The following is a 20,459-nucleotide window of genomic DNA, read 5'->3' on the forward strand; positions in this document are numbered from 1 at the left end:
ATCCCCTATATTGTTACATATCCCGTACCTATTGTACTGTATTATGTTTTCCAGGGGTGCAGTGTAACATTGGCCCACCGTGACTGGTAATTTCACACGCGGCCGTTTCCAATCTCGTTTAATATCCACTTTTGGCCATTTGCGCACAGTAATTAGAAGTTTTCCAGATCGCTGCTTGTCTTTGTGAAAAATACAAAACGAAAGGCACAGGTAAGAGTACAAGTACGGTACTTGGTGCTTGTTACCGGTACTTCTATTAGTGTGAGGATAGTTAATCAGAATATCAGTGGTTCTCTCTCTTTACAAACCGTACAGAGCCTGTCCAGCGTCTTAGTTGGTCCGTTGAGGAGTGTATTGTAACTGGTCCAAGTGGTGTGTAACAAATCAAGGAGTGTGTATTCTGGAACAGAAACAAGATGAATCCCCCACACTACACCTCTCGCCCGTTCCCGGCATGGCAAAAAACCACAACGGTTCTGCTAACTCCCCATTCCCCTGAACATTATCTTTTATTAGTCTTTCGGTGTGCATTAAATTGCATGTTGTGCTGAATTTCAATGTTCAAAAAAGCGACGACAAATAGGGGATGATTGAGATGACTACAGGGAGGTGGTTGGTGTATAATAAGGGAGTGAAGGCGACTATGAGTGTCCTTGAGAGAAATATGACAATTTTTATCGCGGCAGTATACATAAACGCGTTTGCCTTCTCCCCTTGACTCTCCTACCGACTTGGAACCAACCAACTCTTCACCTCACGGCCCGCACGCGAAGCACAACCTTCGTGTTTTTAACGGGAGTTTAAAAGGATAAAAAATATAGCCAAACGGAGAAGAGGTCTGTCTATAGCTCTCCTCAGCCCCTAAACTTGTATAGCCCAAAGGCACACTGCCCACTCGTCCAACGGCGACTAGTGAGTCGATGGGCAACAAACCACAGGCCTGTCAACACAATCTATATGCTCCACACCCCCATCTCTCCTGATCTGCATCTGATCTGAAAAGTACTGCCGTTGTCACTCGCACTTGGGAGACTATCCGTAGAACAAGGCCGCGAACAAACGGCGGACAAGCAAGCTGTGGCTGGTCACACTGGGGCGACTCTTCTTTTTTACTCACCTAACCAACGTGCATACAGCCCCAGTAGGCGAAATTGCCATATCGGGACCCTGTGTACAAATACTACGATCACCCCCACCGGATCTGCCCACGGGAATATTTTATCTCTTGTCGTCACAGTCAAACAACCCTTTCAAGCCAGCCGTGCACTAAGCTCTCTGACCCCTTCTTGTGCTGAGTTTGTCTTTTTTTCATCAAATCTTTCGCTTGGGACTTTAGGGCCCAATCTAAGATAGACACACGCTCACCACCCAAACCACACCCCTTCTTTTGCACACCACCCCACGACCGAAACACAATATCACAGAACGGCAAAACATACTGTGACGTTAACATACCGGACGAATACCAAGGACTCTTACAGGCTCTCACTCTTCATCTCCTCCACTACCCAAGTCGCGCTCCCTGTGAATACTCCGCTCATTACACGGTCTCAGTTTTTGCGTCACTCACTACAACCCCTGCACAAGTCTCAATCAAGACACTCGCAAGAGACCCTTGACTCTCTAGCGACCCATCCACACAGACTCGTTACACAAGCACGTCCCTACATCCACTCTCGCTACCGGTTCCAAAATGCAGAGTATAAAATGTGTCGTCACTGGCGACGGGTAAGTGATCGTGATGCCATGAAGGTCATGGTTCAATTGACGCGACGTGTCGGCGATATGACGGCGGTCGTTTAGGCGAAACGATGGCCATCGTGTATTTGCTCCACGGGCGGCTTCACACCCACGCAATACACCGCTTGTCCCACCCTCCCCGCCACCCTACTAACACAGTGCCGTCGGTAAAACTTGCATGCTAATCTCATACACCACAAACGCCTTCCCAGGAGAGTACATCCCCACCGTGTAAGTATTGACGCCCTCATTGATGCCCTCCACCTCTCCTATCTAACTCAGCTTCGACAACTACTCTGCCAATGTCATGGTGGATAACAAACCGATAAACCTCGGACTTTGGGATACCGCGGGCCAGGAAGATTACGACCGGCTGCGGCCACTGTCATACCCCCAGACCGGCGTGTTTCTTATCTGCTTCTCGCTCGTGTCGCCCCCGTCGTTCGAGAACGTCAAAGCTAAGTGGCACCCCGAAATCTCGCACCACGCCCCCAATACGCCCATCATCCTCGTCGGCACCAAGCTCGACCTGCGTAACGACAGTGAGACTCTGGCGCGGCTCGCTGAAAAGCGACAAGCCCCCATCACATATGCAGAAGGCGCCAAGTGTGCTCGGGACATTGGCGCCGTCAAATACTTTGAGTGCTCGGCATTGACCCAAAAGGGACTCAAAACAGTGTTTGACGAGGCCATTCACGCGGTGCTGTCGCCTCCCCAGCCCAAGAAAAAGAAGAAGAACTGTGTGATTCTCTAAAGTGGTTGTACTACGCGACAAACAAACCCACTGCTCCCCAGGAGTCAACCCACGTGACGCTCGAATCTGGCGGGGTCCAACTTCCCTCCAGATTGAGTCTTCAGCTATGGCCCAAGACTTAAAACGCTCTAGACAAACACCACTTGTTTTATTGGCGGTCTTTCTCGGCTTCTTTGCCAGATCCCGCCAATGACAGCTATGACTTGGTCCTCCACTAAAAAGGAACTCGCTAGCTTAGGACTCCACTCATTAGTTAATTGATGTGTTTGGATTTGTGTATCTGTAGGGTCTGGACCGTTGTTGATTGGTCGGACTTGTATATAGATGTGGCGACGAATAGGAATGTGTGCTACACCGTATAGACAGCCGCTTGAAATCGTACAGTACTTATATTGTATGTACTCGTAATTGAGCGGCATAGGGGTGCCATGCACCTTTTCAATAACCTATCAACAGAGAGAATCGTGGGGTGGATTTTTCACGTTGTGCACGGCTGGATCTTGGCGTGTGCGGACCGTTGGTAGGGTAATCCCGTTTAGATGGAGTTCAAAGATGAGATTTCAGATTTGAAACATGATGTGCGATGATGTGCAGTGATGTAATATCGATGGTTAATCATCGTTTGTTTCGTATTTCATTAAGAGCGGCTGTTTTGGTTTATGGAGTTATATGAGAAGAAACTTGTCTCGTTTGTTTGACATGATTGAAAGATGTGTTTTCGCCGAGGTGAGCTACATGCTGTAGAAGCGACTACAAGTAGTTACAAATTGAGGTTGAGTGGTTAAGCGCTACTTGTAGTCTTGACATGTGTCTGTATTGCAGCTACTTGTAGTTGAGGGTATGTATCATACGCCACATATCTTAGAGTAGAATGTTGCGATGTCTTATTTTTACTTATGAGTGCTACATTCATCGTGATGAGAGTGTAAGGATGCTCGCAGCTATTTAGTGAGGAGTGTTCCTCGTCTGCAACCATCAATTTTTCTTGCATTTGCTTTTTGTCCACAGCTTTTTCGCCGTACCATTGCATGACGCACGAGTCGCATACAGGTCTCTCTAACTTGCACATAATGTCAGATCGGCGTTTGGCTTGTCGCCGGCCGAGCACGTGGGGAGAAACGGGGAGAGCAGCTACCAGTATGTACTTATGAGTACAAGTATGTACTATATTTACTGTGAGAGTAAATGAACTGCTGATCGGAGCTGAACTCAATATGGTGAGTTGCTACATTGTAGGTCGTTTCTTGTGAGACCTGTTTCCTGGGCTATGCTTCAGTATCGGTTATCTTAGCGAGACTCACGTACACTGTAGACAGCCGGTCTCTGAGGAGTATAGTTAACCCGGAGAAGACAGGACTTCATTGTATGAGTACATACTGGTAATTACAGGTTGTATCGTAGGTAACGGTACTACGGTATCAGAACAAGTACCACTTATACTTGTGACTGGAGCACTGACATCCTGGCCCAGCTCACCATAACACATACAACACGAAGATTGCATGTGTTGTTTCTGCTTAATCTATAGTCCGGCGGTGATGGTGGTATCGTTCTGTATCGTATAACCAACCGTTAATAGTAGTATACTTACTTCTAGCGCAAGAGTTGTGTCCAGTATACTTCGGGCTGAGGAAGTGAGACGGATCCACACGGTTAGCGGGGGTTGTATACGACGCATGTTGAAGCGGTTATAGCAAGAGCATGGAGTTGGCAGTGGTTTACATACCCTTTCAACGGAAAGCACCCTGTTTGGCGCCATATTATTCTCTACAAAAGGTCTCTTACGGTCTCTTACAGCTCAGAATGGAAGTCCCAATTATTCAAAACCGTCCATCGGCAGACCTGCGGGCTCAACCGTTTGTTCTTTTTTGTTGACTTGCCTGAAGTTAATCAGTCGGCAGAGCAACCAACCAAATACAAGTACAGTACGAGTGATAGATAACGCTTCATAGGTCTTTGATTTGAGCGATACAGTAACCATCTACAGTATAACAAATGTTCTTGTGATGACCACAAGTACAAGTGCCTGTCGATACCCACAGCAACCAGACAGATGGCATTAGACCATATAATACTGGTGTATCTGCCAAACGATCGCATGCCACTACCATGACATGGTACAAGTAGTGCCTGCTCGATATCTTGTCTGGGGGATTTCATCGATCCACTTTTTGCCTATTCTGTCTTGTCTTTCTCTTGGCACTCTCGACTCAACTATGCCCGTAACACAGTATCGTACAAGGAGAGTTTGGACATAACGGCGGTACGAGTACGGTACATGATCGAGGTTCGATCGGAGGAATTCGGTCACCAGCAGCACAACTAGTTTTGGCACCTTGACCCATGCTCTTCATTCTCCTTTCCTGCATACCCACAGTCTATCCTGCCATGGTTCCCCTACGTACCAAGCTCTCACAGCTTGTTCTGGTCGTGTCGCGTCCTTGCATTTACCCTACCGCTGCGCCCCGTTGGATTTCTTCTAGGTTTGCTCCTATGCAGACCCAACAAAGAGCCGACTCAGTTGGTCCGAAGCGCACAAAGCCAAAATCCACTTCAGGGCAAGTGCTAGTCTATCATACCGAAAAAATCGCCCAACTATAGCCATCACTCAACCGCCGTCAGCTGTTATATACCCACTGAAGTCATTGAAATCCGCCTTCCGCAGTCACCGCCACCAAACGCCTTTCATATCTACTCATACTCTGCACGCGCCAAAGTTACTCCTGCTGCCACAAGATTAAATCAAAAAACGCGAGCACACAGAAAGACGCGACCAACGCCTAAAACCCGGAAGCCGACCCTTTGACCGACCGTATTATATATTGTCTTGTTCTGCCCCGACCATCAGCAGTCGACCAGTCCAAAAAAAAAAACCGGAAACATATTCATTGCATCTCCATTCCTGCATTAACAGCATCCTCCTTCAAGGTCTACTCCATTGCACAACCCCCTCTATACCGACTCAGTCATCCCCAGCTCACTCACACACACACACACAATGTACTACTCAAACAACAACGTCAAGCATCTCCTGGACGAGGAAGATGTCGTGCCCTACTCGTCGTCGTTCATCGGCCAGTGGTACTACACCTACAAGGTCCACTTCACTGTGGGCATGATCACTCCTCTGGAGGCTGGCTTCTGTAACGTTGTCATTGTGCTGGTAGCTGCTCTGCTCATGGTGGCTCTGCTCTACTTGCCCCAGAACTCCATGCTGCTGGCCAACCGAGCATACTACTACTGGTCAGGTCACGAGACCTGGTCTACCCCCAACCCTCCTAACTTCACCCAGATTCTGGGCACTGCCATCAACAAAGTCTACCACACTGTGTAGCATTATTTATTAGAGAATAGACGTCTGTATTAACAAGTAGAGTAGAGCAACCGCTAACCCATCAAGTAAATGGCTTTTCCCCTAACCGTTTCTTTCTCCTCCTCTTCTCCCGCTTGGTTGAACTTCCAACTCTTCCTCTTATTTAATGATCTTTTTCTTCATATTGTCTCCAGTACATACGGTATATGCACTGATACATTCTTGAGGATGCGGCTGAATGAATCGCGTGTCTGGATCTGACCCCTGACTAGTGTCAACCAAAAACATTTCTTTACAGACCTGTCCAGCTGACCTGTCGATACTGTACACTGTGGTGCAGTATAAGTATATTGTCGTAAAAGTATCATATAAGCACCTTCCTGATGTCGACAAACTCAACTCTCGTGTGCTACTTTACTTGAAAAGAGACGTCCCTGTTAATCGCACGCAACAGGCCCATCTGTCTCACATGGCCCACCAACTTTTTCTGGCTCTGAGTTGGGGTGCGTGAGTTAGTGCAACTGTCTGGGTCTGAGTTTGTCGCGTGAATAACTACGCGTGGTACATGAATGCAAGGGATGTAAACAACTGTGTGGAACAAGTGAGGCGTATCCCCACAGTATAATACGAAACGATTACAGCGTCAAAAATATTCACTTGTTCAACTTTTTTGTCAGCCTATGTACGTTCCTCTATGATTGAACCTACAAAAGTCCCTCAGACCAGGTTACACGAAACATACAGTGTGGTAAGTGCTATCACTTTCATAGACTTAGTTCCATATATGTCGCTCCTACATTTCACCAGCAGACCAAGATTGTCCTGTAAACTCATCCAGCCCAATACCAGTACGCTCTAAATAAACTGCGTGAGTATACTAGCAGTGTATATCCGAGAGTCTATCGTAGTTCCACGCACCCCAGTCAACCTTGGAGCACTGCCCGCAGCCGTTTCGAGACGTGTAGCCGAAGTCACCAGGCGGTTTAAACATCACCCAAGAGATTGTCACTGTTTCATGGACCAGAGGAGAATGTAGACGGGATGTTTTCTCGGACTTTCATGAGGAATGAATGATATGTTGATGTTGACGGGTGTCATGAATAGCTGTCTATAACGTCATGTCCGTAGGTATTCATTTTGTCCATAGTATCTGCCGTTACTCGTACAAGTCCTTCGGTATCACGAGCAGCATCGTAGTTGCTACAAGGGCGAGTGCTGTTACCCTTACTCATTCTCCCTTAACCCTTCCACGCATTACTGGTACTTGTAGGTCGTTCCAGTTAACGTACAGTTCCACAGTCTCAAACTCTAGCCACAAGTCAAAGCCTTTGAATTAACCGCCGAACAAGGTGATTATGGGTCTGATATCTATTTTTTTTATCTTCATTTGGTAACTTGTGCTTTATCCCGCCAAACTGCTTTCAATTCAGTCATTCTTTGTGTATGTTTTGAACCCTCTTCTACAAGTATGAGCACACCTGAGTAGTCGATGAAGCTTACTGTAAGACTTCAATACGGTGTCGGGCAAGTACGAGTACGAGTACCGTACTTTTAGGCATTCGTATGGAAACAGGCTATCGCTTTGCTACGGTACGAGTATCGTACCAGTATATACAAGTACTGGTACGATACTGTACGATAATTACCGATTTTACTTGAGACTTATTAGTAGTACCCAGCAGCAGTACGTAGAACTACCGGTACTTGTACTAATCACTACCTATTCCCACCATTCCATTATGTCCATTATCTATATGCCTATTCCTCTATTCTACCGAATCAGACCCTGTCGAGAAGGATGGACACCGGGAGTGCTGGTCTTGGGCTTCTTGGTCTGGGGAGCAAACTCCTTGTGGGCCTTCTTGTGGGCCGAAGCCAGATTCTGTTTCTTCTCGTCCTTTCGAGCCTTGGCCTGGGCTTCAGCCTTGGCCTTCTCCTCGTTAGCAATTCGCTCCGACCGCTCGTCGTCCAGCTTCTGTCGCTTCTCTTGGATCTTGTTTCGTCGGTTGGATGAGTTGCCTCCTCCTCCTGCAGTCAACTCCACGTTGATCTTTCGTCTCATAAGAGTAGAGTGATGCATTCGGAGAGCAACGTTCATCCGTCTGGAGGCGTCGTCGCCCTCAAACTCGAGGAATGCAAACCCCTTGGCATCTCGAATTCGAATCTTGTTAGGAGTGCAGGTCTTAAAATGATCAGCAATCACCTCCTCCTTGATATCATAAGGCAAGTTACCACAGAAAAGAATAAATCGAGCCGCCTTGGCAGCAGGGCCGTTCTCGCCATCCCGCTTTCGCTTCTTGGAACCCTTCTTCTCCTCCTCCTCGGCCTTCTTGGCCTCCTTTTTCTCCTTCTTCTCCTCCTTAAGAGCCTCCACCGTTAACTCTCCCTTCTCGATCTTCTTTTTGGTCTTCTTGAACTCCAAAGCCTTTCGCTCCTTCTTGGATAATTTCGATATGTCAATTTCAGACTCAGTCTTGTCAGCCGCTTTACCTTCAGTCTTGTTCTCTTCAGTCTTGCTCTCATCGGCCTTCTTGTCCTTCTTATCCTTCTTCTCAGACTTGGTCTCGTCAGTTTTTGTCTTGATATCGACCGTTTCTTCGGCCTTCACCTCGTCAGTCACCTCGTCAGTCACCTCGTCAACCACCTTGGCCTGCTTCTTGCTGCTCTTGTCTTTGGATCCCATTGTAAAAGTCGTTGTAGGATGTGTACAGCTGGTAATGGAATAATTTCAGCCTGATAATGCACACCACATAATTTTTCCCAATAAGCTTTGGGTGCATGAGATGAGATGGAGTACAAGAAGTAGAGGGAGAAACATGTTCTCAGTAAACGGGCGAAAACTATGTCTGTGGGTGTTCAAAAAATTATCATGTGGTTTTTATATCCTTCTGTTTGAAGTGTTTTGTTATTACAGTACCCCGCAAATGTCCTTATCAAGAGATGCGCGCGATTTGTTGTGTGCCCGAACCTGTTACACTTCCTGTGCCCTCTACTGTAAATTACGTAATTACAATTACGTAATGTACTTGTGCAATGTACTCAATGTGGCTAAGTAGCTTCCTGGGTTGAAAGTACTGTAGCCTACAGTAAACTAGTCACTCACTCTACTGCATGACTTTTTGCCACAGAAGCTATATCACGCCACCACTCCGCTTGTTTAGCCCAATATATCCCTTCTTTTTCTATATCTTGCTTTTTAATCACAAAATTGGCCATCTCCATCTGTCTCACAGTGTGTGGCTCTTAGTACAACAAGTACAGTAACACAGTGTACTCTCGTTAACCAACCCACTTTCAACGTTCCATTCCAGACGCTATTCTGTGCATAAGTAATAGACATTGTGTTTGGTCGTTCACCATGGAGCCCCTTGTATCGTAGTATAAGAGTCTTTCTATATGTTCCATTGTGCAGGCGAATGTTGTATCTTACGTCACCACCACAGTGTATCTGTAACTACAGTATTGTACAATTGTACATACTCCTATCTTACCAAATTGCACAGTACACTGTACCCAGATCATCATTCTTTATTATATAATCAACATCTCTCCACTCATAACCTCACCCAGTCATCAGCTCGCACATACTCAGGACGATCCTTGCCTCGGAGCAGTGCTTGTAACTACAGTATGTACTCGTAGTGAAAAAGGTTGCCCCTGAAGATGGACAAGAGGATGCACAAGCGCACAAAGAAAAGTAGGGGTGGCACGTGTGAGTGGATGTGACTAAGCAGTTGTGAGGTGGTTACAGTCAAGCCTGGTTCGATGTGAAAGCTCACGTGCATCGTACCATTGCCTTGTCTACAACCTCTTCTCTACTGTAGCTACAAGTACTCGTTAAGCATGCCCACCAGCCGTGTACCCACTTTGAAGCCGTCAGTGGAGCTTAAAGATGAAAAGAAGTAACTGGTCCACATGAGCATATTTATCGTCGTGAATAACAATAGGTTGTAGTGATGGACGAGGTGGAGATGTGGGTTGGTATTGTGCAGCGATCACTCAATACTACTGGTACGGTTCTAGTCTTCATCTTCTATGGTCCTGCTCCTCGTACCTGTCCTTACATCGCTATCATCTCATTATCTCAGCGTCACCATGACGTATGTAGTATGCACACGGTTTTTGGGACGAAAAATTCTGTGACGTTGAACATGTAAGGCGCCAGATATACACGTAATACTGTACCAGATTGAGGAGCAAGAGAGAGCGGTAATTATTCTCACGGAAATGACTTACGTCGTCCACGTAGTATGTATGCTCTTCCAAGACATGTCCCAGGTTCACCAAGTCCATTAGCTACAAATACAGCGATGCTGGTCCAACTGAAATAAAGTACGCACGTCCACCACACGCATGTCTACCAAGCTACTGTACATTAACTCTCATCACCAAAAAGACAACATCAACACATACACTTCACCACGACAAACACAAAAACACACACACAATGAGCCAGAACTGGAGGCGCAAATCGTCCGTGTCGGCGTGGGACAAGCCCGAGGGCGGGTGGTCGCGACGGCAACGAGGAGGGATCATCGCCACGGTGGGAGGCTTCATCGAGGGTTTGGCTACGGCCCTGATACGGCGCAAAATCTTTGTCGTCATTTTTTTGCTGCTGACCCTGCTGTCCTTCTTCACAGCCGTGCCATTTGTGCCGCACTTCAACTGGGGCTCGGGCAAGTACGTGATTATCCTGGCTGCCAACGAGGGTGGAGGAGTCATGCACTGGAAGGGAGCCAAAGAGTGGGCCATCGAGCGAAGCAGCATTGAAAACAAGCGAGAATACGCCGAGCGCCACGGCTACCATCTTGCCGTCAAGGACGTGAGTCTCAAGAAGAGATACTCTCACGAGTGGAGAGAGTCGTGGCAGAAGGTCGACATCATCAAGGAGACCATGCGCCAGTTCCCCAACGCCGAGTGGTTCTGGTGGCTCGATCTGCATACGCTCATCATGGAGCCCCAGATCTCGCTGGATCAGCACATTTTCAACAACCTCTACAATGAGACCTACCGAGACCTAACTGGCCAATTCAACCCTTTGAACTTACCCGTGCAGATCCCCTACGTGGACTACAACCAGCCCGTCGACCTGATTGTCACCCAGGACTGCGGAGGCTTCAATCTGGGTTCCTTCTTCATTCGACGGTCCGACTGGACCGACAAGCTGCTCGATCTGTGGTGGGACCCTGTCTTCTATGAACAGAGGCACATGGAGTGGGAGCACAAGGAGCAGGACGCGCTGGAGTACCTGTTCACGAACCAGCCCTGGATCCGAGGACGGGTCGGCTTTCTGCCCCTCAGAAAAATCAACGGTCTGCCTCCCGGAGCTTGTTCCGAGATGGAGAATGACAAGCAGCTGTTCTACGACGAGAAGTCACGAGACTTCCTTGTCAACATGGCCGGCTGTGAATGGGGACGAGACTGCTGGAAGGAGATGGAGTCGTACAAGGCGAAGGCTGTCGAGCTGCATCGAAAGAAGTGGTGGTTGTTTTAGGCGATAAGCGAGCCTTTTTCAGCGAAGCGAGAAAGCGTACGAGAGGAACGAGCCACAGCAGAGCTATTAGATACATATTTGTATATATGGAGATAGTATTATAGAATCAAATATGATGTACAAGAGATGAATGTTGAGTGTGTAGAGCGAATATGTGGCTCACGTGTCTTCTAAATATCTGAGACATACAGAAACTACCCAGCCGTATCCAGTAGAATGGCTCGCTTTGTCCTGACCCTGTTTTGGTTGTAATACCGAACAGTGTACTCATGGTGAATAATGAAAATGCATGTATTTAGCTACCATTCCATCTATAAGCAGCCATGAGTGTGAAGTCTCTTAGCAAAGTCGACTACTGACCGCTCATTTTATGTACTTTAAAGCTCTTTTGAAGTTCCTTTCAAGGTCTGCTGGAACTCTTCATCTTCAACTCACCAAGTTGTTCTCCTCCTGATCCTTCTGGGTCGCCTGGACAGCGAGGATCTTCTTCTTGAGGTACTCGTTACGCTCCTCTCGAAGAGCCAGGTAGGTGAAGAAGCTGAAGAGCAGATCTAGAAAGACGATAGAGAAGACCATCGAGTTGGACACGTATATACTGTTTCCGTAGGCACAGTAGGCGATGATGGCGAACAGAGTGATGACTCGCAGAGGCATGATGGAGTAAAAGTACTCAAGGTAGGGCCCATTGAGAGGAGCCACATCAGAGACACCCACCATAGTCAGCAGGTATGCCACGAGTCCGAGAAGAGGCTCGGCGTTCTCGAGTTTCAGAGGGGGCTGTGTTAGTTATGGTGACAGCGCGGTGTAATTCTTGTTGGAAGAGATCAAGGAGGATTCAGGAGGTCCTCACTAGGTCTGGAACGAAATAAAACTGCTTTAAATTCGTATTCAGATTGATCTCCCGGTTAAAGTCACTTGACTGCAGATAAGATCACGGTATCATTGTGATGTCTAGTCGCCACAGAGTCTGTGAATTATGTTGATCTGGCGACCATATGAATGCATTCATTCCTTAGAAAACATTCTGATAATGCAGGTCTCACGATAACGCTCGTCGCACGTCTGTCCAGACCAACTTCTCAGAGTCCCCGTACTCCATCACACAGTCAGATCACTCACCAGCTGCATGGCCTGCCCGACGATATTAACATACATGTTGTCAATAATAACGGTCGGGTCTGTCCACAGAAAGTATGCCAACGACCACATGAAGGTGGACCGGGCGACGATGAATGTTTTTGCCGAAACGAACATGTTGTTTGTGTGTTTTTTTTTTTTCTGCATATACATTCATTTAATTATAACTTTGCACCAAAAAAAAAAAGTTGGACTGAAAAGAGCTGACTGAACAAAAGGTTGAACAAAAAAAAAAGCAGGACAAAAAAAAAGAGAGATAGAATTGGGTCGAAACCTATTTCCAGTAAAAAAAATCATAAAAAAAACCTGGTTCAGTCCGTGTTGTATGTTGGGTCCACATAGCTTCGCGTGTTTGTTTCGTTCCATCGGGAAAACGCCACTCCAGTCTTCCCAGTTCTCTAATCTCCAATCCTTTCCATTGCCCTCTTCCATTTGCATTGCCTTTGAAAAACTTCTCCTTGTGGTTTTTTTCTTCGTCATTGGTTTGGTTTCTGCGTCCCCTTGTGGTGAGACTACGCGCCCTGCTACGCTGTTTCTCTCGGTGGGCCCTCGCCCGCCTTTTACGCTTGCCTACTGTTGTCTACTTCTCGCTCATCGTGAAGGTGCTGGCGGTTGTCCATCGTAAGAAACACATCTGGGCTTCCTTCAGGAATTGAAGCAAACCCTGTTTTGGACCATGTCCCTCCCAGGGTGGCGTCGTCCCCTGAGTACCGGAGGGATCTCTCCATCTTCCAGATCCCATAAGCCAATTCCCGCAGATATTTGCGTGTCTTGACTTGTTGATGTTTCCGGGGGGCGTCTGTTGTAGGACGTGTTGTGCGAAGGAGAGCTTTTATCTAATTAAATTGCGTCGCATAATTGGCATAATTAGAGTCTGCACTTGTATCTATAGTTAAGACGCGATCGTGGGGTACAACAGATACTATCTTCAAAAAATACATGAGGTAAAGATTTATCCATATATAAATAGACCGAAAGAGTATATACTACTCTTCTGCTACTTCCCTTATCAACAATCACATCTCAACTACCCCTTGCACCACCACCACATCGCGTGATTAGCTTACATAATCCGAGTGCTTTCTCCCAACAACGCGAAAGTCACTTTCCACCACGGTCACATACCTGTCCCACAGCAGACAAGCCCACGAAGAACGGTAAAATGTCGTGGCTCCAAGACGGCATGCTCAACATGGACGACGACGGCGACATGAACATGGCGGCCGGCAACAACCCCAACTTCTCCACCATGGATGGCTCGTTTTTCGGCGCCTCTCAATCGCCCTTCCAGTCGCAAGATTTCGACGACATCACCAATAATGCCAACACAAACAGCGGCAACAATAGCGGCAACTTCTCGGGCCAGCCTACTTCCACCAACACGCCCCAGACACACACGCCCAGTGCCCCTGGCTCGGTTGCCAACCCCCACGTGTCTCCCTCAGATATCTTTTCTCCTTCACTCAACCCCCGCTCCCGACCCACCTCGGCTCTCAACACCACCCAGTCGCCGCAGATTCACCACTCTCCGCAACTGGGCAGTCCCCAGATGGGCCACTTGGGCGGTCAGAACCAGGGCGGCCAGTTCTTCCGGCCCCAGGGCATGGGTCAAGGAGCAGGTACTCCCGGTGCCGGGCCGCACCAGGGTATGTCTCCCCAGGGCATGCACCAGGGCACCCCCAACATGGCCAATGTGCAGCCTGGTCAGCAGCAGCAGCAGCAACAGCAGCAGCAACAGCAGCCCAGTGGTGCTTCTGGTCAACTCGGCCAACATGGTGCTCCCCCCATGAGTCAGTCGCCCGGCCAGACAGCGGCCAAACTGCCACAGCCGCGGCAAATCACTCCACAACAGATGCAGGCGTTCCACAAGCGGATTGTGGCCGCTCCTCCCCAACAGCGTATCGCTATGCTGCAGCAGCTGAACCAGTCACACCCCCAAGCTGCCCGCATGCTTGCCCAGAAGATCGGCGTCCAGTTGCCTGGACAGCAGTCCGGAGGACAGCAGCCTGGAGGAGACCACCAGCAGCCTCAGCCCACGTCACAGCAACAGTCGCAGCAGGAGGCCAACCAGAAAAAGGTGGAAATGTACAACAAGGCGTTGCGAGAGTTCCACTCTAAGCGAGGTTCTCCCATGGGCCCGTTTCTGCAGGTCGGCCAGCGCAAGATTCCCCACGTCAACCTCTTCTTTGCTGTGATGAAGAACCAGGGCTTCCAGGTGATCTCTAACAACAATCAGTGGGCCACTGTGGCCCGTGCTTTGGGCTTCCAACCCCATGAGACCGACGCTCCCCAGCAGCTGAAGCAGCAGTATCAGCAGTGGCTACTACCATTCGATGAAGCTCGTCGCAAACGGGCTGCTTCTGCTGCAGGCACTACCCCCGGTGCCACGCCCGGTGGATCTGCCGCTACTCCCTCTGCTGCAGCTACTCCTTCAACTATGACCACCCCTGGTCCAGCGGCCGACTCGACAGAAACCCCCAAGCCTGCAGTCGCGGAAGAGGATATGGTAGTGCACAAGTACCTTCCCAAGTCGCGGCAGAACGAGGAGCAGTCGATCCGCAACCCTGCCATCATCAAGGGCCTTGGAAACGATCTTAACTTCATTCTAGCCACCATGCCCTTCGCTCACGAGCTTGGGTCAATTAACATTCTTGGTCTCACCAACTCTCTCGAGTCTGGCCACCCTGGAGAGATTCGACAGGCGCTGGACAAGTTGTTGGTCATTTCTGCGGACCCGCGGTGTCTTCTTGGGCTTTATGACTGCGCCAACCTGACTCAGGTTCTCGGAGACCTTGGTCAGGACCTCGTTACTGAGCTGGTCAAGCTTACTGGTCACGCTACACCCGAGCGAGACTCGTTCAGCGACGAGGAGTCAGAAACCGAAGACTCCACATTTGCCGCCTCGACCATTGAAAAGGTCTTTGAGAAGTACTCCGCCGACTTTGACAATGACCAGCACACCAACGGCATCGAGGTGGTTGTGGACTCTCTTATGGGCACTGAAACTCGACCCCCGCACCACTACGACGACGATGATTACTCCCACAGTGATTCTGACCTCTCTGACCTCGAAGTCGAGTTCAACCACCACCACAAGAAGCGCAAGAAGATCCTCAAGACACCTCCTCCTCCACGATCGTGCAACTTTGGCAACTATGTGATCATGCTGGAGGAGTGTGAGAACGAAGGAGAGAAGCTGGACCACAATGTTGAGGATGGCACCCCTACGCCGTTTCTTAAAAACGCCGTTGGTGACCGTCTCGTGTGTCTGACGTCGATTCTGCGAAACCTGTCGTTTCTGGAAACCAATCAAGCCGCTCTGATAATGGACGAGGCTATTTACGAGTTCATTTTCACGCTTCTGCGGCGAATTGGAACGCTTGAAAACTTGCTGGCGACCCCAAGGCAGTATCTGGACGTTCTGAAGGACGTGGCCACCTTCCTGGCCAACGTGTCGCTGTCGCTTGTGCTCAAGAACCCTGGAGACGCCTACATCATATTGCTTCTGGTCATGTTCTTCGGGCCCAACGAGTCGCCCTTCATCGGCACGCCCGAAGACTACAGAGTCGTGTTCCAGGAGTACAACCCCCTGGTAGACAAGTACCTGCCTTGTGCGGTCGACATGTTTGTCAAGAGTGTGTCTCGAGAGACGCCTAACAAGAAGTTCTTTTTGGACATCATGCTGGAAAAATGCCGTGATCCTCAGTACCTGGAGATTTCGCAGCTCAACAGAGCCGATTCGAACGCGCCCATCTTCCAGTATGAGATTCTGACACGAATTTTTGGCATCTGTGTCTCTCCCGTGCCTCGAACGGATCTCCAGATCATCCCTCACACTTTTGACATTCGAAAGCCGCTCATGCTACAGGCCCTTCTGGGTGCCGAGATTCTCGCACACATTGTTCCTGCTAAGACGGACAAGGAGAATCTGCCGTTACGATGGCTCAATTCGGACGACAACTTTGGCAACACACTATTGCGGACGGCATGTGCTCTGGGCTCAGTCAACGTGAGTGCCTACAAGGCCAAGTCCCAACGCCACGACCCCAAGAAGATCGAGGAGGCCAACCCTTTTGCCCGAATCACCCAAAGATGTATCACGATTCTACGAATTCTTGGTCTCAAGGCCATGAAAGGCGAGGAAGAAGAGGAGCTGGCCGTGTCGGAGGAGAGTGCGCTGCCTCCCGGAGTTTTGCCCAACGTGGAGACTATTCTAGGCGCTATGCTGGCGTTCGAAATGGACTCTGTGGTGGTGCAGCAGATGGCCGTGCTGTCTAACGAGGGCGAGAAGTTCTACGAGGCGCTTGGAGGAATCGAAAAGGCAAAGAGTTTGGCTGCCCCTAGCAACTAGCAGGGCCAGCTCTGTATTATTAATAGATAAGTAATTAACAGGTGTATATTATGAGTGCGAGTGCGAGTGCGAAGGGCAGTGTATGTACGGGTAGAAGTGCAGGTTCAAAGAGTGTTCTGCTACTTGTAATATGAAAAGGTTGTCCAAGGAATTGTCTGACTTGCAACAATATTTATTACACGTGCAGTATAAATATGGATTTGGACTGTCTCACAGTGCCATGTGGTCTAAACACCCACATGGCAGTACCCGTACATACTGGTACATACTTGTAGAGGGTTCCAGAGAGAAGGCACTATTTGTACAGTAGTGAGTACTGGATGTGACCTATGGAGCTATTAGAGCTTCTAAGACCCAGCCAGATTATTGTACGAGTACGAGAGATTTTTTTTGCAAGATCAAGGGCTGTTTATACAAGTACTAGCTCTACCTACCGGTACTTGCAGTGAGATAGCAGTCGAACTGAACCAAGCGCTACATCTGTCGCACTGTGGTATTGTTAAGTCCACGAAACCCAACGTCAGATGTCATCGATATGTGTAAGGCTTGAGTTACCGGCGTTTACGTTTTAATAAGGGGCATGTGATTCAGTTCTCCCCCAGTTTGGCCACACACAGTTTGGCTAATAGGCGCTAATTAAGTCTCAAAGGTGGAGGTTGCACAGAGGTAAAACGTGAGAGGGTTTAGCAGAAGGCTTGTCTATGATACAACTTGTCTATGATACGACTTTCATACAAGTACGATAGCAAGACGGTTCTGATATCAAGCGCTGTTCTTAGGTTACAGTATTTCTACAGGTACGTGAATTCCGGTTTCTGTTCTCAATCGCATGATGCTTGATCTATTAATAAATACACGGCTGTTTACTGAGCCTTGGTGGTCTTGGAGTTGTAGAGCTTGACCAGGACACCAGTGTGGTGGCACATGGTCAGAGCATGGAACTTGACGGGAGGCTCAGGCTTGTCGTCAGCGTTCTCGATGGTGTCGTAGAGCTGCGCGATTCGTGCAAGAGCATAGCCAGCCTCGGTAAGAGCGTACTGCTGGCCCAGACAGATTCGGGGTCCTCCATTGAAGGGCAGGTACTCCCATCCCTTAGCCTGGGAGGCACCATCCTCGTACCATCGCTCGGGTCGGAACTCCTCAGCGTCCTCACCCCAGAACTCCTTGAGTCGGTGAGTGGTGAAAACGTGGTATGAAACGAGGTTGCCCTTTCGGACGACAATGGGCTGCATTCCGTCAGGTCCTCCTCCTCGGGGAAGAGTGGTGTCTCGGGTAGCGTATCGCATGTTGGCAGGGACAGAGGGGTAGAGTCGCAGGACTTCGTTAAGAACGTATCGCAGGTAGTCGCATCGCTTGAGAGACTCAAAGGTGATGGTGGACAGATCCTCACCGTCTCCAAGGTTCTCAATGACCTCCTCTCGCAGCTTGGCATAAACCTCGGGTCGTCGAGCCATCAGATACAGGCACCAAGACAGAAGAGAAGCAGTGGTATCTCGGCCAGCAAGAAGAATGTTGAGAGCCTGGTCTCGCAGAACAATGGGGTCCTTGGTCTCCTTGGCAAGCTCTCGGAGGAAAACGTACTTACCGTCGTCAACGTGCTTCTCGGACTCCTCAAGAGCCTTCTTAACGTAGTGGTCGACAAAGGCATGGACTCGCTCTCCAGAAGAGTACAGCTCTCGGGGTCTCCAGGCCCAGTAGAACATCTGAAGACGAGCTCGCTGGCCAAGGTGCTCCTGAGCGGTGTTGAAGTCCTCCTGGAAAGACTTTCGGAGATGGACGGGCATATCGGTGGGGACGGCAGTGGGGTTGGTTTCGACGGTCTGGGAACCGACAGACTGGCCAAACAGGAACTCGGTGGCAGTGTCAAGAGTCAGGTTGAAGAAGAGCTCTTGGGCATCAAAGGCAGAGCCATCCTTGGGGATTCGAGAGGTCATGTACTGGATGTGCTCCTCGATCATCTCAACGTCGGAAACCTGATCTCGAGCAAACTGGGGTCGCAGCATGGCTCGAGAATGCTGCCATCCCTGGCCGTCAAGAGTAAAGATACCGTTGCCAAGAACGGGGAGGAACTGAGCGTGTCGCTCACCGAGACAAAAGTCCTTGAACTGGGTGGCTAGAACAGCCTTGAGGTTCTCAGGGTCGACAGTGTGGTACATGTCAACGCCGAACACGGTGGTCTTGCAGGTGTAACCGGGGTAGACCTGGGACTCAAACATCCACTGAACAAACTCGAGCAGTCGGTTCTTCTTGGACTCAACCAGGAAGGGGATGAAGAAGGAGGCTGAAAAGGGGAATCGTGAAATATCCTTGGGCTTACCACACTTCCACTTCTTTTCGAGCTTGCGGGTTTTGATGTGGTACTGGATCACGGAGAAGCCATAGTAGGCTAGCAGAAAGACGCCGAGCGCCAGCGACAGGTTGAGGGCGTTGGACATAGTGCAGGAGTATTCTGGGGAGGACCTATGGTTTGGTGCTGTCACCTATATATATACCTCTGTGCTTTTTTTGTTCGCTTTTTTGAATTGACGCTTTCCCAGACTTTTTCATATTCACGATCGCTCAGTTTGGCATAAGGTTTCAGTTTACATGCACTCTTGAGGGATCTCGAATGGAATGAAAGAAGATGAAAACATACCAGGAACACCTCAGAACTGGAATCTATAGCATCATAAGATGTATGGAAGGCGAATTGATTGCTGACATCTCGGCAGGAAAGGTTCTGATGAGTTAACACCCCCTCTGGTCCTCCCCCCCTTACACCCGCTAACTTTCTGCTGTCTTGAATCTTCCCCACTAACACTTATTCACATGCTGTTGTCATCGCACAAGGTTCGAAAAGCCCTTGTTCCTCGTTGTTACCATGACGCTTAGGCTTTCAACAGTTGTGGGGACAGACCTTGAGCCGCAACATTAGAAGAATTTTGGTTGGTCACTGGAGTACAACAGTTAGCTCTGCTGTCCAGGAGACAGCGATGACAGCGACAGTTGGCCCCTCCTTGTGGTACCAGACGTCCTAGAGTGTGTCCTCATCACTGTTGCTACCAATTTTATGTCTTTAAACCACCATTATTTTCCACCTCCACCGTTCGTGACACCCGCTGGAGCTTCTCCGCAATCGTCATTTGCTGGGTTACTCACAAGGTTAGAGTTGATCGCAGAGCTGGTTATTAGCGTCTGCGAACGTGTATACCTGTGTTGTATGAAGGGTGAAACATCTGTGCAATGTCGATATTTGAGCAGTACATACATGTATTTGTTTCTTGTTTCTCCAGTTGCGTATCAAGTCAGTCTTCTCGTGGCTCTAAAAGTCGTTTTGCAGGCGTTTGAAACGGCGTTCTAAACTGACCTGTGGGCTGCATACCCCGGACATACCCCAGAGTCAGTGGATTCAGGGTACCCCCTGTTTGTTTGTAAAGACCCCAGATGTGACTTCTGTGCTCTCTGCGGGCTCCCCCACCTCTCCCCTGCAGCATGTGGTCTCTTTGGAACCTCACAATAGCTTCTGAGCTGGCTTCTCTTTGCTCCGTCAGGATTTTTGTCCTCTCCCCAGTGTATTACTGTCTTGTTTGGGAACCCCGCGTTTCGCTAAGCATTGGGCCAAATCTAAGCCAAAATCAAAAAAGCAAAACGAACACCGAAGCTAGCGTTTTAGCATGGAGTAATGAAGGAA

General features: G+C 49.0%; 7 protein-coding genes across 7 annotated transcripts, besides 1 other annotated feature; 4 read left to right on the forward strand and 3 right to left on the reverse strand.

Annotated features, from left to right (window-relative positions):
* Positions 1-1,693: 1,693 nt before the first annotated feature.
* On the forward strand, positions 1,694-2,494 carry YALI1_E30639g (uncharacterized protein; the record flags this gene model as incomplete). The annotated part of the gene is made up of 3 exons (XM_504400.3): positions 1,694-1,728; positions 1,900-1,971; positions 2,023-2,494. The coding sequence occupies 3 exons, from the start codon at positions 1,694-1,696 to the stop codon at positions 2,492-2,494; spliced, it is 579 nt and encodes a 192-aa protein (XP_504400.1).
* Positions 2,495-5,492: 2,998 nt separating this feature from the next.
* On the forward strand, positions 5,493-5,828 carry YALI1_E30677g (uncharacterized protein; the record flags this gene model as incomplete). The annotated part of the gene is made up of 1 exon (XM_504401.3): positions 5,493-5,828. The coding sequence occupies one exon, from the start codon at positions 5,493-5,495 to the stop codon at positions 5,826-5,828; it is 336 nt and encodes a 111-aa protein (XP_504401.1).
* Positions 5,829-7,578: 1,750 nt separating this feature from the next.
* YALI1_E30707g (uncharacterized protein) lies at positions 7,579-8,490 on the reverse strand (the record flags this gene model as incomplete). The annotated part of the gene is made up of 1 exon (XM_504402.3): positions 7,579-8,490. One exon carries the CDS (start codon positions 8,488-8,490, stop codon positions 7,579-7,581), a length of 912 nt encoding a protein of 303 aa, XP_504402.1.
* Positions 8,491-10,254: 1,764 nt separating this feature from the next.
* On the forward strand, positions 10,255-11,301 carry YALI1_E30725g (uncharacterized protein; the record flags this gene model as incomplete). Its single annotated transcript, XM_504403.1, has 1 exon — positions 10,255-11,301. The coding sequence occupies one exon, from the start codon at positions 10,255-10,257 to the stop codon at positions 11,299-11,301; it is 1,047 nt and encodes a 348-aa protein (XP_504403.1).
* Positions 11,302-11,727: 426 nt separating this feature from the next.
* On the reverse strand, positions 11,728-12,555 carry YALI1_E30743g (uncharacterized protein; the record flags this gene model as incomplete). Its single annotated transcript, XM_504404.3, has 2 exons — positions 11,728-12,078; positions 12,421-12,555. 2 exons carry the CDS (start codon positions 12,553-12,555, stop codon positions 11,728-11,730), a joined length of 486 nt encoding a protein of 161 aa, XP_504404.1.
* A 463-nt stretch (positions 12,556-13,018) lies between these two features.
* Positions 13,019-13,267: a sequence feature (Partial Line element; YALI1_E30755t).
* Positions 13,268-13,600: 333 nt separating this feature from the next.
* YALI1_E30759g (uncharacterized protein) lies at positions 13,601-16,789 on the forward strand (the record flags this gene model as incomplete). Its single annotated transcript, XM_504405.1, has 1 exon — positions 13,601-16,789. The coding sequence occupies one exon, from the start codon at positions 13,601-13,603 to the stop codon at positions 16,787-16,789; it is 3,189 nt and encodes a 1,062-aa protein (XP_504405.1).
* Positions 16,790-17,652: 863 nt separating this feature from the next.
* On the reverse strand, positions 17,653-19,224 carry YALI1_E30815g (uncharacterized protein; the record flags this gene model as incomplete). The annotated part of the gene is made up of 1 exon (XM_504406.3): positions 17,653-19,224. The coding sequence occupies one exon, from the start codon at positions 19,222-19,224 to the stop codon at positions 17,653-17,655; it is 1,572 nt and encodes a 523-aa protein (XP_504406.1).
* Between the last annotated feature and the right edge of the window lie 1,235 nt (positions 19,225-20,459).

Source organism: Yarrowia lipolytica, chromosome 1E (genome assembly GCF_001761485.1).
Source record: "Yarrowia lipolytica chromosome 1E, complete sequence".
Classification (NCBI taxonomy): Eukaryota; Fungi; Ascomycota; class Dipodascomycetes; order Dipodascales; genus Yarrowia; species Yarrowia lipolytica.